The sequence below is a fragment of the Mesocricetus auratus genome, unplaced genomic scaffold, assembly GCF_017639785.1.
Source record: "Mesocricetus auratus isolate SY011 unplaced genomic scaffold, BCM_Maur_2.0 Super-Scaffold_100013, whole genome shotgun sequence".
Taxonomy (NCBI): Eukaryota; Metazoa; Chordata; class Mammalia; order Rodentia; family Cricetidae; genus Mesocricetus; species Mesocricetus auratus.
Genome location: NW_024429196.1, coordinates 61,861,633 through 61,876,746, shown reverse-complemented (window position 1 = coordinate 61,876,746; position 15,114 = coordinate 61,861,633). Strand labels below are relative to the sequence as shown.

At 41.4% G+C, this 15,114-nt stretch overlaps 1 protein-coding gene across 1 annotated transcript; it reads right to left on the bottom strand.

The window, feature by feature from the left end:
* Window positions 1–5,636: 5,636 nt before the first annotated feature.
* Window positions 5,637–15,106, bottom strand: Pak1ip1 (PAK1 interacting protein 1). The gene is made up of 10 exons (XM_040755866.1): window positions 14,916–15,106; window positions 12,175–12,337; window positions 11,529–11,649; window positions 11,380–11,454; window positions 10,715–10,767; window positions 9,657–9,802; window positions 9,483–9,580; window positions 7,214–7,313; window positions 6,213–6,336; window positions 5,637–6,102 (listed from the first exon to the last, which is right to left on the bottom strand). The coding sequence occupies exons 1-10, from the start codon at window positions 14,997–14,999 to the stop codon at window positions 5,918–5,920; spliced, it is 1,149 nt and encodes a 382-aa protein (XP_040611800.1). The 5' UTR covers window positions 15,000–15,106; the 3' UTR covers window positions 5,637–5,917.
* Window positions 15,107–15,114: the final 8 nt, after the last annotated feature.

The following is a 15,114-nucleotide window of genomic DNA, read 5'->3' as shown; positions in this document are numbered from 1 at the left end:
GAGGCACATTAGCCACACGTCAAAGTGATTCAGTGTTATATGTCGTTACCACCTACCCCACATCTGTCACCAACCTTTGTGATGAGAATAGATCTTAAGTGGGGACATTTAAACAGTGGGTTAACCTGAAGTTTTGCCAGGGGGTACTAGGCAACATTTATTCTTCATAAGGTCTCAATACAAACCAAAGCTCACCCCCAGGAACGGATGAGTCTATTGAGGTTATTTACAGAGAATGGCGGAAGGGTTATAGACAGAAGTCTGAGTGACACTAAGGCAGTCACACTGTCAGGTCTGCACCCACTGTAAAGATGTGTCTCTGCCTAAGGTGCCTTCTGATTGGCTTAATAAAGAGCTGAACAGTCAATACCCAGGCAGGCGAAGATAGGTGGGATTTCTGGGGAGAGAGAGAGAGGAAGAGGAGGAGGAATCTAGACGTATGAATTTCACCAGCAGACTCCAGCAAGTCAGACATGCTGTACTGAGGAAAAGTAAAAGTCACAAAGCAGAACGTAGATTAAAAGAAGCAGGTCAATTTGAATTATAGGAGCTAGTCGGAGGGAAAGCCCAAGCTAAGGCCAAGCTTTCATAATTAATAATAAGTCTCTGTGTCGTTATTTGTGGGCTGGCTGTCCAAGAAAGTCTGATGAGAAAGCTTGCTACATTTGGTGCCCAACATGTACCATGTATATCCATATAATGCCTGGGAAAGCTTTCTGGTGACCTCAGCCTCTCGGGTAGGTTCACTGCTCATGGTGTACAGAGATGCAGCTCCTTTGAAAGGCCTTGCTGTGGAGCAGAACATTTGAACAGCTGATATACTAGGTAAAAACACCTTCTACATTGAGAACACAACAACATCCTGGAGCTCGGGCGGTAAATGCTGCTCCTGGCTAGCATGAAGCTGTGCTCTCAGGGAACAGAGGGCATGGAGCCAGCTGCCAGAGCGAGCCTAGCTATATAAGGTTTGGCTCCCACAGAGAAGGCTGAGGATGCACAAAAAGTCAGGTCCAGAGCAAACAAAACAAAAAAACTACCAACAGTTACCATATTTTTAATATGCTTAGATGCTGAAGAAGGTAATGGGTATAGACAGTCATAAAAAATAAATGACTTAAAATAATAAAGTGAAGTCTTTAAAGAAAGAGATTAAATACAAAAATAAGACATGTGAACAAAAAATATACAGGTGTCAGGATCCTGTATGATGCTTTGTTGACTTTAAATTTTTTAAATGCTAATTAAAGAACAATAGCTGCTATGAGACCTTGGATTATGGAAACTTGTAGTGAGGTAGCCACCCCATCCACACCTGAGCACTGATCATGCCCGTTTGGGCGTGGTCACAGGTGAGGACTTGTCAGAGGGAGGACTAGATCTGGGGCCCAGACCCCAGAAATCTCTCTTGCTTCAGGGTGGGTCACACAAGAGCAGCCTGTGCGTATCCTTAGAGTGGGAACCTGTGTCAGCCATCTGTTTCTTCTGTAAGTGACTTCTCCCCAAAATAAATTATATTTAATATTAACATCCTGTGAATCATTATCAGTTCCTCCACAGAAACTGTTAAATTAAACCAACCTATTATATTTTAAGAATGTCTTAACTTCAGGATGAAGTAAAAAAATAATATGTTGCCTTGGGAAAGAGGTCATGCTTTTGTTTCTGTAGTAAACAAAAAACTATGGATCATCTTTGACAGGGGGAGACCTCATGAGGAAAAAAACCACGAAAGACTACAAGACAGGCAACATATATGCTGATCTGTCGCGTCTGCTGCGCGGCCTGTGTCCGAGAACGTGCGGAGGGTATCGGGGATTGACAACACAGAGACTCGTTCAACGATGTAAAGAAAACTTTAAACAGGCTCCAAAAAGGTTCAAGAAAACCTCCTAAGAAAAGCTCCCACCAGAGAAGCTTCTGCTCTCTCCTCTACCCTGGCTGGTTCTGCTCTGACCCCAGAGGTGGATGTGTGTGGGTTTTTAAGGTGCGATTAGTCTTTGGACAAGGTCGAGGTCAGGGTGGTTTCCATGGGAAGGCCTTTTTCAGGAACTTATTGTATCATTTTTAGTAAACATGTTTTTACTAAACATTGTCTTACAGCTGCCTACTCCCAGGCAGAAGGGGAAGTGGGTCTCTGCTCAAGGTCTGGTGTTCCCACACTGATCCCTCTACATGGAAACACCTCTAAAATCGGATGCGACACAATAAATCTTATGACTTGTTATTACATGCCATTCTTTCATATAACATGGATAGAGATTTATATTGTTTATGCAGTCCAAACGGACTTATAAAGTTGGCAGATGTCTTTTGTTTGCTCAAACATAAAATCGAAAATCACCTTTAGCTAGCTTGTGCACACCAAATATTCCATACTTGTGTTAGTGCAAATATATTTTAACTTTAAAAGTTTCTGTGTTTTCTGTAAAAAAGGACCAGACACCAATGAAGGCAAGTAGCCCAGGTGATCCAGCCTCTCTATTGTAGTTTCCTCAAAATCTACATCCAGTGCGGGTAGTGGTGCATGCCTTTAATCCCAGCACTTGGGAGGCAGAGGTAGGAGGATCTCTGTGAGTTTGAGGCCAGCCTGGTCTATAGCACGAGTTCCAGGGCAGGCTCCAAAGCTGCACAAAGAAACCCTGTCTTGGGGGAAAAAAAAAAACTACATCCATAATAACTTCAAAGCTGCTAGCTGAGATGGTCCAGCTTCAAAGACTACTCTAGGCAGGACTTCAGATAAGATCTACATAGAGACTAAACAAAAAATAATACAAGTAGCTGTCCCAGGACTTGGCCATTATCCCTATTTTCTCATCTCAGCATCCCCTAAAGATGTCATCATCCCAAGACAACAGAAAACAGTCTATAGAACATGACACCCATATTACCAAGAGGAGGTGTGGTGGGTGATTTTTTTTTTTTGTCATTTGGTGGATTGTGGAAGTTTGTCATGGTCAGGGAAAAAACTAAGCAAAGTAGGTTATATTCGGGAATCTCTGAAGAGAAAAAAGGGGAATATAGGAATTCTAGAACAAAAGGGTAAATTATTGAATCTACCTTTAATCTAAAATTAGCAACTACTAATCTAAAATATTTTACCTTGGTATGGCCTTTTATATATTGATAAATTTAAGGTTATTTTTTATTATACTGTGTATGTTCTTGTTTAAGGTATTGTATCTATGCAAGCCATTTAAAAATATAAGTTCTAGTTCTTGAAGGCTATCATTACAAACTGCTCAGGATAATTAAGAAATACAGCTTAGTAGTGATCTATAACAATCGAATTTATAGTCGTGTTAGGTATGTTTTCAAGGTTAAATAAATTATCTTAGATAAACCTACCAGATAATGGCATTTAAGATGTTTCAATAAGGCTTTTCATGACAGTGAGACATGTATGCTCCTGGCAACACCAGTTTACTTAAGAAAGGATGCTGGACATAGAAGAACCTCCATGTGGAGTTTGCTTTCATCATGGCAAATTTAACCGCCTTGCCTTGACTGCTGACAGTATGTAGTACAAATTGAACAAGAACACAAAAGAAGGCAACTGTCAAACTTTGCCAAGACAAGGTAGGCCAGTCCTTCAAAATCCCTGCTTCACAGAAAAGTCTGTCAGATATGCTAGGCTTGTAAGCTGGAAATGGATGCCCCAACATTGCAGAGGACTCTGAGTGACTGTCCAGGTAACCAACTGTTTCTCTAAGTTCTATATTTTTGGAAGTTGCTTGTTCTACACTTCTTGTTTACTCAGGTAATATATCCTTCTTGGGACTCTGGTGGGGTTAAAGAATAGATAGATGTAGTTAAAAGTTTTCCTTACCAAATTCAGAAAACAACAACAAAAAAATCCCTCACAAGAGATTTTTAAAGTTTATAAAGGTTGAGAAACCTAAAAGCTTGTTTATCTAAGATGTTTTAAGGTATAAAACACTATGTTTAAGATGGTAATGCAATTATGATAGAAAGTGGTTTAGATATAAAACTCTGGACTCATCAAGATAGGATAATGTATTTTTTTTCTGAATTTGCCAAATGCATATGGACTGGACATTTGTGAATGTAATCCTTACTTGATAATTGTTCTTATTGTATATATTTTTACTGTTACATTTAAAAATTTTTCCTTTTTAGATTAGACACAAAGGGGTAAATGTAGAATATTTTGAACTGTAAAGATATGTTTCTGCCTTCTGATTGGTCTAATAAAGAGCCAAATAGTAATACAATAGCTAGTCAGGAGAGGATAGGCAAGATTTCCGGGGAGAGAGAGGAAGAGGAATCTGGGCACATGAGTTTCACCACCAGAATGGGACCAAGTTGGATGTGTTGTAGTAAGGAAAGGTAAAAACCACATAACAGAATGTAGATTAATAGGAGAAGCAGGTTAACTTGACTTCTAAGAGTTAGATGGGGAAAGCCTAAGCTAAGGCCAAGCTCTATGTTATTTGCAGGCTGGCAGTCCAAGAAAGTTTACTACATAGTTCCCTAGTCCTTCTCCACCTATGAACTCTAGCCCTTCCCAAGTCCCATGCAACTGGGGCAGAATGCATGTAACTAGCTGTGAGGGGTGACTGGATACAGAGGTGAGGGGGTCCCATGACCCTCTCCACTCCTTGTATAGGTGATGGTGAACAGTCAGAAGCCCAACTGGGATGACCTTTTGCAAGCAGGATCATGAAGATGGCCATCTGGATCAGAAAGTACTGTACAACAGAATCACACTCTATCATTGATGCACTGTGGCTGTCCTGTGAAACACTGGGCTGTTGCTGTAGACAGTATATGGAGTTAAGATGGATGACCTCATTAAGGGCTTGTGATGCCTTCAGTTCTTATGTATTGCGCCTGTCCAGTGTATCATACTGGACGCCTCACATAAATTTGAAGGCTATGAGCATTTGGTTATCTTGAACTATTTATGCTTAACATACTTCCTATTCATTACTTCTCCTATTTACTATTTTGTTTTTCCTAAGATGGGGGCCTGTATTGCCCTGGTTGGCCTGGAACTCACCCACCAAGCCATCTTGCTGGCCCATATTATTTTTATCTTCTTTTGATTTCTACTTACACTATGCCCTTGGGGCTTCCTATCCTTTAATATGAAGACATTCAGGCATCTATTGAGCTGTTTTTTTACTTATGTGTGTATGCAGACAAATCTGGTCTTGAACTCAGAAATCTGCCTGCTTCTGCTTCCTGAGTGCTGACTTTAAAAGTGCGTGCCACCATTTGACAAAACATAGCCTTTCTATGATGAGGGTGGTAGGAACAGGTCATTTCGTTCAGCACCTACAGTGTGCTAAGCTTGTTGTAAGACCTACATACACTGATACATCTTAACCCTATACCAATCCTACAATGCACAAAGTGATTATATCTCTTATAGATGGTAACCGTGCCAACATGGCAACAAGGAAGTGAGACGCTAGTTTAGACTAGAAGTGTTGTTTTCTTGCCCTTAAACTTGCTTGTTGTTCATCACTTAGAAGCAAAATTGTCTGCAAACTCTGTGCAAGGAAGAGGGGACTGGGTACTGGTGGTGTAAAGGCAGAGCTTGCTAACATGCAAGGCTCTGGGCTTGATCCCAAGCATCACGAAATAAATATTAAAAACTCTATTATTCTAAATACAGTATTTTCAGATCTTTACTTACTTTGAATAGTAAAAATGTAATTACAATTACTATATACCACAATATATAATGCCATTTGCCAAAAATAATTTTACTATTTAACAAAACAAAGCACCACCTAAAAGTGGTTCTTTTTTTAAAACTACACATTTTCTCCAGAAGGAGAAAAATCTTTTTGTTTCTCACATGGGAAAGCTAGGTATAATGTTTGAAAAGGAGAATTCTGTCAAGAAGACATTCTCTTGGGGAGGAGATGTCTGGTATTTGCCACGTGAGTTACATCTTCTTTTTTCTCTTTTTCAACATGTTTGTCACTTTCCTCTTCTTGGCTGACACTGGGCTATTTCCTTTTGTTGGCTCCTTGCCGTCATCGGTTAAACTAGATTTCTTTGAATTAGGTCCTGGTGCTTCTTCTTTCTGAACCACATCACAAGATTCCTTTTTGGGTTGCTCTTTATTTACTGAAATACAAGAGAGAGAGCATTAAGGGCTGTTTCTCACTCTCAAGTTAAGCTTAGCAACTCATGAGGGAACAAACTGCTCAGTTTTTTAAATGATCGACTTCATTTACCAGGGGAGGGCTCTGTTGCTGGAGGAAGGCTCGATTTTTCATCTGTCTCTCTGTCTAACCACACTCCAAGACACGTCAGTCTGGCACCAGTGTTCACTTCACACAGCAAAGATGGAGGATCTCTCTGAAACAGAAGGGAAAAGCCCTTATACTTAACCCAGAGGAATTTTTGGATAACAGCTTTTCCTTTTCCATAATGTAATAATCTTAATTGAAGTTTTAGTATACCATTATGTACCACAAAAGAATGTTCCAGTCAGAGCTAGGAAGAGTGTCACAGTATCCATGCACAGTAAGATGTTCCACCAAGGTTTATGTGAGCGCACTGATGAAACTGCCCAGCAATGCATCTTTCATAAGCTAGCCGTCTGTCAGATGATGCAAGCCTGCATACCCTGAGCATACGGTAACGACACTTAGAAGTAGCTGACTACTATGGTTTATAATTCATCTGACTAGGCTATTCACAGAGCCAATTTCTTGAAATTATAAAATTCTAAGGACACAAACTATGTCTTTCACAGACAAACCACATCTGCAGAGTTGAGAATAAACAATACTAAACTGAGACTGTAAGTAGACTAAAGAAGGGAATTCAGTGCTTGATTATCTGGTTCAAAATTATTAGTAGTTCCATAATTAATCAAGATCGTAATGGCAGTATTTTTTTCTCTAGTTTTTCTTTTTTAAAGATAAAAGATGACCCAATACACAACAGCAAAGTACGTTAAAAGCAACGGTTTCAGGATTGGAAGGGCAACAGAAGTTCTGAGTCCTGGTCTTAATCAGCTCTAATCAAAGCCTCCAGGCAGCTCTGCAGTAACCCTAACCTTAAAACTACCAATACAGAAATTTTAAAAGCTTAAGGGTTTGTTTTATGAATCACATTAAACAAACACTGTAATTTAAAGTAACACTTTAACACAGTGACATTCTATCATGACACACTAATAAAACACAGTCAAGCTTGCACTGCAGTTGACACGGGGGAAGACACTGACCTTATCCTGCTTAAGCGTCCACATTTTGATGAAACCATCATTTGATGCTGTGACAAGAACATGGTGGTCTGGAATTTCAAAACTGAACATGTCTTTTACTCTAGGGTAGAAACATTAATGCCAGAGATTATTTCTTCCAAAGGGTGTGATATCATAAAACTATGACAGTCTCCTGCATTTTCAACATTTCAGAGTCCAATAGCTATGATATAACAAATGCTGCATATTTCCATCAAACTGAGTTATCTTCAGACCAAATTATGGGATAAAACTGTCTGTATCATAAAGACAAACTGAAATGACAGGTACAAAACACTCACAGTACCTTCTAAGTCCTAGACTCTAAGAGATAAGGACGTGTAAGATGAAGCCTGTTAACTCAAGCAACTGCACATCCAGAAAGGAAAGATGTGGACTTCCTGAAGAGGAAGAGAAGAACAAATTTCTCCCAACTACAGGGGAACCACCACTTCTAAGCTGTCTTTTTGCTTCTGATTGTTGCTATGGCCTGATAGACCACTCACCTTCCACTGCTGCTGGATGAATGTTTCAAACAGAAGTAAAATCATACTATCACCAGGCCTAACCCCTCAAAACTAAAACTTACTTTAAAATAACATGGCCAGAACTGGCACCATGGCTCCATGGGTAAAGGCACCTGCTGGATAAGCCTAAGGGCCTAAGTTCAAGCTCCAGAACTCACAGAAAGAATCAACTCCACAGAGTTGTCCTCTGACCTACAAGCACACACTATGGGTCCTCACCCTCATACACACATCACAGATGCACAGCACACAATTAAACGATAATAATTAAAACACCATGAGAAGGAAGTGCCTGGGGATAAAAATGGAGCACAGGCTGGTCCTGAGGTGACAAATGCTGAGCTAGCAGTGGCTCTACAGTGTCCTTAACTGGCCTGTTGGCCTTTCAGGCTTTCTGCAAGTAAACCAAACAGGCCAGGAAGGAAGTTCAGCTAGAGCATCCGCCAAAGCGCCACCGCTTCACTACAGTGTAAGCCACACGGAGCACAAGCTTCCAAATGTTTTCCTCATTACTGAAAAAGAATTTTGCTCACCACTGAAAAAGTAGCCTTGTCAGGAATATGTTTGAAATGGCTTCCCTAAAATGAGTTTACTTGCTAATACTGGAGGAAAGCACTGCCCATACACCAACTGCAGGACTAAATGTTTACAAAGACAGGTTTCTCGAAACAACCAATCCCCAGAAAACAAGAACTAAGACTCACTTGAGACATGGAAGAACATGCTGATGAACTACACTGGAGTAAAATGCTGTACGCTATTGCCTTCCTCAAAATTATACTAAAAAACCCCAGATGGCCTGGATTTGGGAGAGCCCCCTTGGTTAAGTGCGGAATGATCCTGCCTATGTTAACTATCTACTTGCTCTGAGACTCGCTAGATAGTACCCTTACATACACACAGCAAGCATGTGGAGATGGAGCTCAATAATGTTATTTCATTTTTCCTATGGAGGAAAACAGCAGGAAGAAGGGGAAGGAGGCAAACAGAGTAAGAAAAAAGGTAAGAGTAGTCAGGAACAGGCTGAGTGGTGGTGGTGCACACCTTTAATCCAGTACTAGGGAGGCAGAGACAGGTGGATCTTTGTAAGTTCAAGGCCAGCTTTGTCTACAGAGCAAGTTTAAAACTACACAGAAAAACCCTGTCTTGAAACACCTCAACACATACATACATACATACATACACACACACACACACACACACATACGCACACACGCACGCACGCACACACGCGGAGTCAGGAACAAAGTTCAATATTGTTTAGCATTTGCTTTGCTCAAATAATCTCGATATTTGATTTTAAGTCTAAAAGTTTTAAAAGTGCAAATAGACTAGTTACACTCACTTCATCCTTCCTGCATTATGACATTCAGGGAAATAGCAACACTTTCCAGCATCTCCTTAGATGCCAGGTATCATAGACATGTAACATGTCTGAGTACCCTTGCTGTTGTTCTTAACACACACAGAGATTTATGAAATTATTGCCTGTTAACATTAAGACTACATACACACAGACTGCCTTTTTTTTTTTTTTTTTGGTGGGTTTTCGAGACAGGGTTTCTCTGTATTGTTTTGGAGGCTGTCCTGGAACTCACTCTGTAGACCAGGCTGGCCTCGAACTCACAGAAATCCGCCTGCCTCTGCCTCCCGAGTGCTGGGATTAAAGGCGTGCGCCACCAACGCCTGGCTACACACAGACTGCTTTAAAAGAAAAAAAGTACCTGTTTTCATGAGCTTTAAATTCACAGAGGCACACCAGTGAATCACAGTCAAAAAACCTTACAACTTCTTCATCTCCAGCCACTGCAAGGACAGAGTCCTAGGAGAAAGAAAACTACTCAGAATGTCTTCAGGAATGACACCTCAGACCTCCCGCCCTGTTCTGTAGAACTCACTGAAAGGAACGTAACTGACGAGATCCTCTTTCCATTTGTGATGGTGCCACTCACGGAGGCTGTGTCCAGCTGATAGACATCCACTTTACTCAGCACAACAACGACATACTTCTCTCCACTTGGGGACCATTCCACTATGTGGGCATCTGTAAGGCAAGACCATTTTTATCTTGCTGAGCATGGTGGCCCATGCCTGTAAGCTCAGGAGTTCAAGGCTAGCCTCGGCTACATAGCAATCTTGAAGTCACATTAGTCTATACTAGACCCTTCTCAACAGCCCTATCCCATCTTATAAAGACTTTTTTAAAAAAGATCACAAAAACAGGAAATTTTGTTTTCCCCGAGGGAAAATGGTCTCAACCTCTCAACAAATCCCCAATACATACTTCGCAAGTTAAACTGTAGACAGAGTTTAAGGAATTACTGAGGTCATAAAGATGATGTGTGGCAGAACCCAGATCTAACACAGGAAGAGAAAGTAACATGAAACACTTGTTCTCAGAGGTTATTACCATCTAAGAGGTAAATAAACATGTACACACATGTACACAGCACATGTAAGCATGGGCTGGAGAAAAGGTTCAGCAGTTAGCAGTTCCTCCTACTCCTGCAGGGGGAACCAGATTCATTTCCCAGCACCCACATGCTGCTTTCCACAACCTTCCCTAGATCCAGTTCAGGGGATCAGACACCCTCTCTGGCCTCTAACAGCATCAGGCACATATATGCACATATCTACATGTGACTAAGAACCCATGCACGTTAAATAAATACAAATACAACTTTAAAAAAATGGGCTGGAGAGATGCTCATTGACTTCTCTTCCAGGGGAACTGGGCTTGATTCCCAGAACCCACGTGGCAGCTCACAACTGTCTGTAACTAGAGTTCCAGGGCATCTGATGTCATCTTTTGGCCTCAAGGGCACCAAGGATCCAAGTAGTACACAGACATACGTGCAAGCAAAATACCCATACACACAAATAATCAATATTTTAAAACTGTATCTGCATACATTCATAGTCTAGCTAGTTATTACAAAATGTACAAAATACTCACTTTGTTTTATATTTTTTATGAAAGCTGACCTTCCCTCTACAAGATTCCATGTTCTGCAAAACAGGAAGTTTGTTTACAGCATTATCATGTCACCAAGTGGGAAAAAATGTACGACAGGCATCCACACAGGACAATTTCACTACATGCTGTATACTTAAAGCACCTGCCATTTACTGTGTAGCAATGTCAATAAATGTTTTTTTTCAAGTATGATTAAAGCTCAACCCTTTCCTGAAATTTTAGACATGCTATTCATTACATTTTCATCTATTCAAAGTTTCTCTTCAGGATCACTCTCCTCCTCAATTCATTCTACAATAACTCAAACATGGAAACAAGGACCTTTTTTTGGGGGGGGGGTCAGGGCCTTAGTCTGGAACTTGCCATGTAGACCAGGCTGGCCTCAGATTCACAGAGAGCAGTCCACTTCTGCCTCTGAAGTGCTGGGGTTAAAGGCGTGCACCACCTTGCCTGACCAATAGAGATCATTTTACACCAGCACTATGAAATACTTTCTACTGACTTTCTGCTTTGTTCTGTTATCCTTGTTATCACAATACGTTAAAATGGTTGAAAGCTTTGGAACGATGGATATGGAAACAGTATTTGTTATTGCTAAGTAAAAGATACATTAGTAAAGGTGCTCTTGGGAATTTATAACTTACCTTAATGTCTTATCGGTACCAACAGACAGAGCCAACTTGCCAGACGGGTGGATAGAAAGGAAAGTCACATGTCCTCTAAAAGGAAAGGGACAGTTAGCACTCAGCTTGACTGGCAGGGTAAAACTGCCAATAGGACCAAGGGGACTCACTTGTGAGCTTTAATGGACTTCAGGCATTCCCATTTCCTTGCATCCCATACACAGATGAGTCCATCTTCTGCGCCACTGATTAAGTGCCTGCTGCCATAGAATTTCAGGCAAGTTATGGTGCCTGTGAAAAAGCAAGACAGGCAAAACTGTATAGCTTTGAACACAAACGTGGTCTCTGGTTGGAAGTGCAGGAGGATGAATGTAGTCTGGAAGTGGCTCTGCCTAGCACAGACAAGATCCATGTTCAATCCCTGGCACCACGGAAGCAGAGGCAGCCAGTGCTTTTGCAGAGCTAAGTGATTGTAACATAGGCCATACACATGGTCCACAACAACACTGACCATTTGGTTCTTTGTAGACTATAACTGTTGGCCACTACTTCCATCTATTCACCTCCTATTCGATCAGCAATAATATCCTCTCTTGTGAACAGAAGTTTCTGTCCCACCTGGTCCCACAACCATTTAGCCCCAAATAAACACACAGAGACTTACACTAATTAGAAACTGTTTGGCCAATGGCTCAGGCTTCTTACTGGCTAGCTCTCTCTTAATTACTAACCCATTACTAAACACTTGCTTTTTTAAGAGTTGCTTTGGTCAATGTGTCTCTTCACAGCAATAGAAGAGAGACTAAACAAACTTACCACTGTGATGCACCAGAGCCCCATGATCGACCTTCTTTTTCATGTCATAAATGTGAATCGTTTCATCTTTGCTGCCAGTGACTACAAAGCGACTGTTCGCCGCCACCGCTGACAAGGAGGCAGTGTGGGCATGGTGAGTGAAGTCAGCCACAGGAGTCCATGTCTAAGAAAGAATGAAATGTGGTCAACACCACAGTCGCATCACAGTTCTCTGAAAATATAGTTCCACAATCCCTAAAATCAACCAGTGGGTCCTGCAAATGGAGAAAAACTAGGTAATAATACACTGATGAAAACAAAACAAAAAACAAGGACTGGAGACCTCAATAAGGAGTGTTAATGAGGGGAAGTTAGGCTTGGTAGCGTATCTCCAGATCACAGAAATGGAGACTTACATACAGGCTTCCATATCAGTGATTCATTCAAATGTCCAACTTTCTATGTGAATTAATTCCAGTAACATTGCCTACTCTCTCTCATCTATATTACTATCCTACTAAATATGCTTGATACCATATGGGTAGTAGAAACAACAATGAACAGATATTTATTCAAATGCAACTGTCACTCCAAGGAAAGATATAAAATTAATGTGATGTTTCACAGAAGTAAAGATATGATAAGCCCTATAAGACTGTGTGGGTATATTCTCATCAGCACTAATATGAGCCCTGGGAACTGCTAATAATGAGTCTCAGGGACCAGATGCTCACTACTATATGGCTTTTTGGTTTGGGAAATGTGATTGGATGAGTACAAAGTACAGAACACACACACATATATACAGTACTCTTCAAACTGAAGGAGCTACGTGGAAAGGTGTTATTATTAGCCAAGGAAGAAAGAAAACAACACAAGAAACCCCAGCAAAGTTCTCCGCATGATGCCTAAGGTGAATCACCACACATCAAGTCCTAAAAGACTACAGCAGTGGACAGTCCTCCCATCAGTCAGGGATGACAGGCCTCCTTTGACTCAAGACACAATATACTTGGGGCATGTAACTCATGTGACTTTCTCCCCCCCCCCTCTTCTTTTAAAGTTCTCCCTATGTAGCCTAGACTGGTCTTGAAGTCAATATGTAACCTAGGCAAATTTTATGCCTTTTTTTCTTTTTTTGAGACAGGGTCTCACTATTTAGTTACGGCTATCCTGGAACTCATTATGCAGACCAGAGATTTGCCAGCATCTGCCTGCAGAGTACTGGGATTAAAGTAAAGCCATGCACTACCATAGCTGGCTTAAACTTTAAACTCTTAATTCTCCTGCCTCAGCCTTTTGAGTAGACACTGGTCATCTGATTCAACCATACTACAAATTTATGTCAAGTATCACGTGTTTATTCAAATTACATAAATATTGGTTACCATGGTTACTGGCTGGATTTCCAAGCAGCACCTAGTAATGTTAAAAATGAAAGCCTGGGCAACACCTGGTGGGCCCTGACATGCTGTATTTGTAAACTGTGTGGCCTTGAGCAGTCTCTTGGCCTATGAGACATCTCCCAATTGCTTGTCTCTAAAATGAGAATGGCTGTATCTATCTCAGGGTTGCTGCGCATCTGGAACAAGCATATTACAAAGAAAATACGCTAAGGAAGTACCCAACAAGACAGATTTGTAGGCGATAAGTGGAACTGCTCCAGAAGTAACCACTTGTAGTATTAGATCACGCCTCTAGTCCTGTATATGACCCTGTTTACTGTTTGGCTACCATGTTGGCATTTACCTGGATCTGCTTATTTTCATACCTAATAAAAATAAATGTCACACTGTGCTACACTCTCTGTACTCCTCTCCCTTGATCGCCGGCCCTTCCATCAGGACGGTCACCAGCGCAGAGCCACACCTCCGGCACCTTCTCACCCTGCCGCTCCACCCACAGTAAATTCACAAGAAACAGCGAATCGGTATCACCTTCTTGATCCCAACCCAGCTGTAATATTTTGTTAATCGGATAGAAACTCAGTGACAGGTAAAGTCATTTTTACATTAGACCCCGAACAGCTAAAGTAATTGTCAGCTTAATTGCTCACCTCATTTTTGTATGTGCTAAAAACGTCAGCTTTTTCACGCCCTGAGAGTGCTTTAAGTTGTTTTCCCTTTTAGTTAACATACAACGAGTGCATGTATTTGTGAAGTACAATGTGATATTTCAATACATACGTAGTTAGATCTGAAAACAAACAAACGACCTATCTATCCCTCAATCAAATCAAGGGTCATATTTTTGAGCTGACAACATTCAAAATATTCTCTAGTAACTACTTTAAAACATACAATTGACTGTTACCTTACTAGGTAATAAAAATAGTCATCTTACTAGGCAAAAAAAAAAAAGTCATTCCTCCTATCGAACTACATTTCTGCAAGCATTAGCCATCCTCTCTCTCTGTCACCTCCCCACCCTGACAACCATTCATCTCCTTTCCACACTGCGACCAACGTTTTCGTATCTGTCTAGAGACGTTTTATAACTACTATAACAAGTAGATATTATCTCATTCTGAAAAGCATTTACTATGTCTTTCTACACGAGCTTTGAGCTCACTATCCTCCTGCCTCAGTCTCTCTGGAGTTGGGATTGCCGCATAAACTTGTCTGCTTCCTACGCAAGTCCTCCATCAATAATCTATGGAGACCGAGCTTAAATAACGCCCAGGCGCCGCAGCGTCCGCCCGGGAGGGAACCAGGCTCCCCTCCCCGCCGGTCCCCCGCAGCCCCGGACTCGCGGTTTCTCACCTCCCGGCCGCCACTCGTCGCGGGCTTGCGGTGCACTGCGAACCCAAACAGGACCTGCTCGTAGCTGCCAGCGACCAGCTCCATTCAGCAACACACGTGCCGCGCAGGACAAGCCAGCGTGCGAACTCAATGGAAGAGGCGGCCGGCTCTTTGAGCTTCGGCGCGCAACTTACACGTCATCACTCAGAGGCACCTTTCA

Bases quoted from the DNA above. Each gene is read 5' to 3' on its own strand.
- Pak1ip1 (XM_040755866.1), bottom strand. From the start codon at position 14,999: ATGGAGCTGGTCGCTGGCAGCTACGAGCAGGTCCTGTTTGGGTTCGCA. The intron at 11,455-11,528 runs GTGAGTCCCCTT...CTTTCCTTTTAG, and splicing joins AAGTCCATTAAAGCTCACAA to AGGACATGTGACTTTCCTTT. The intron at 10,768-11,379 runs GTAAGTTATAAA...CCTGTTTTGCAG, and splicing joins GGTACCGATAAGACATTAAG to AACATGGAATCTTGTAGAGG.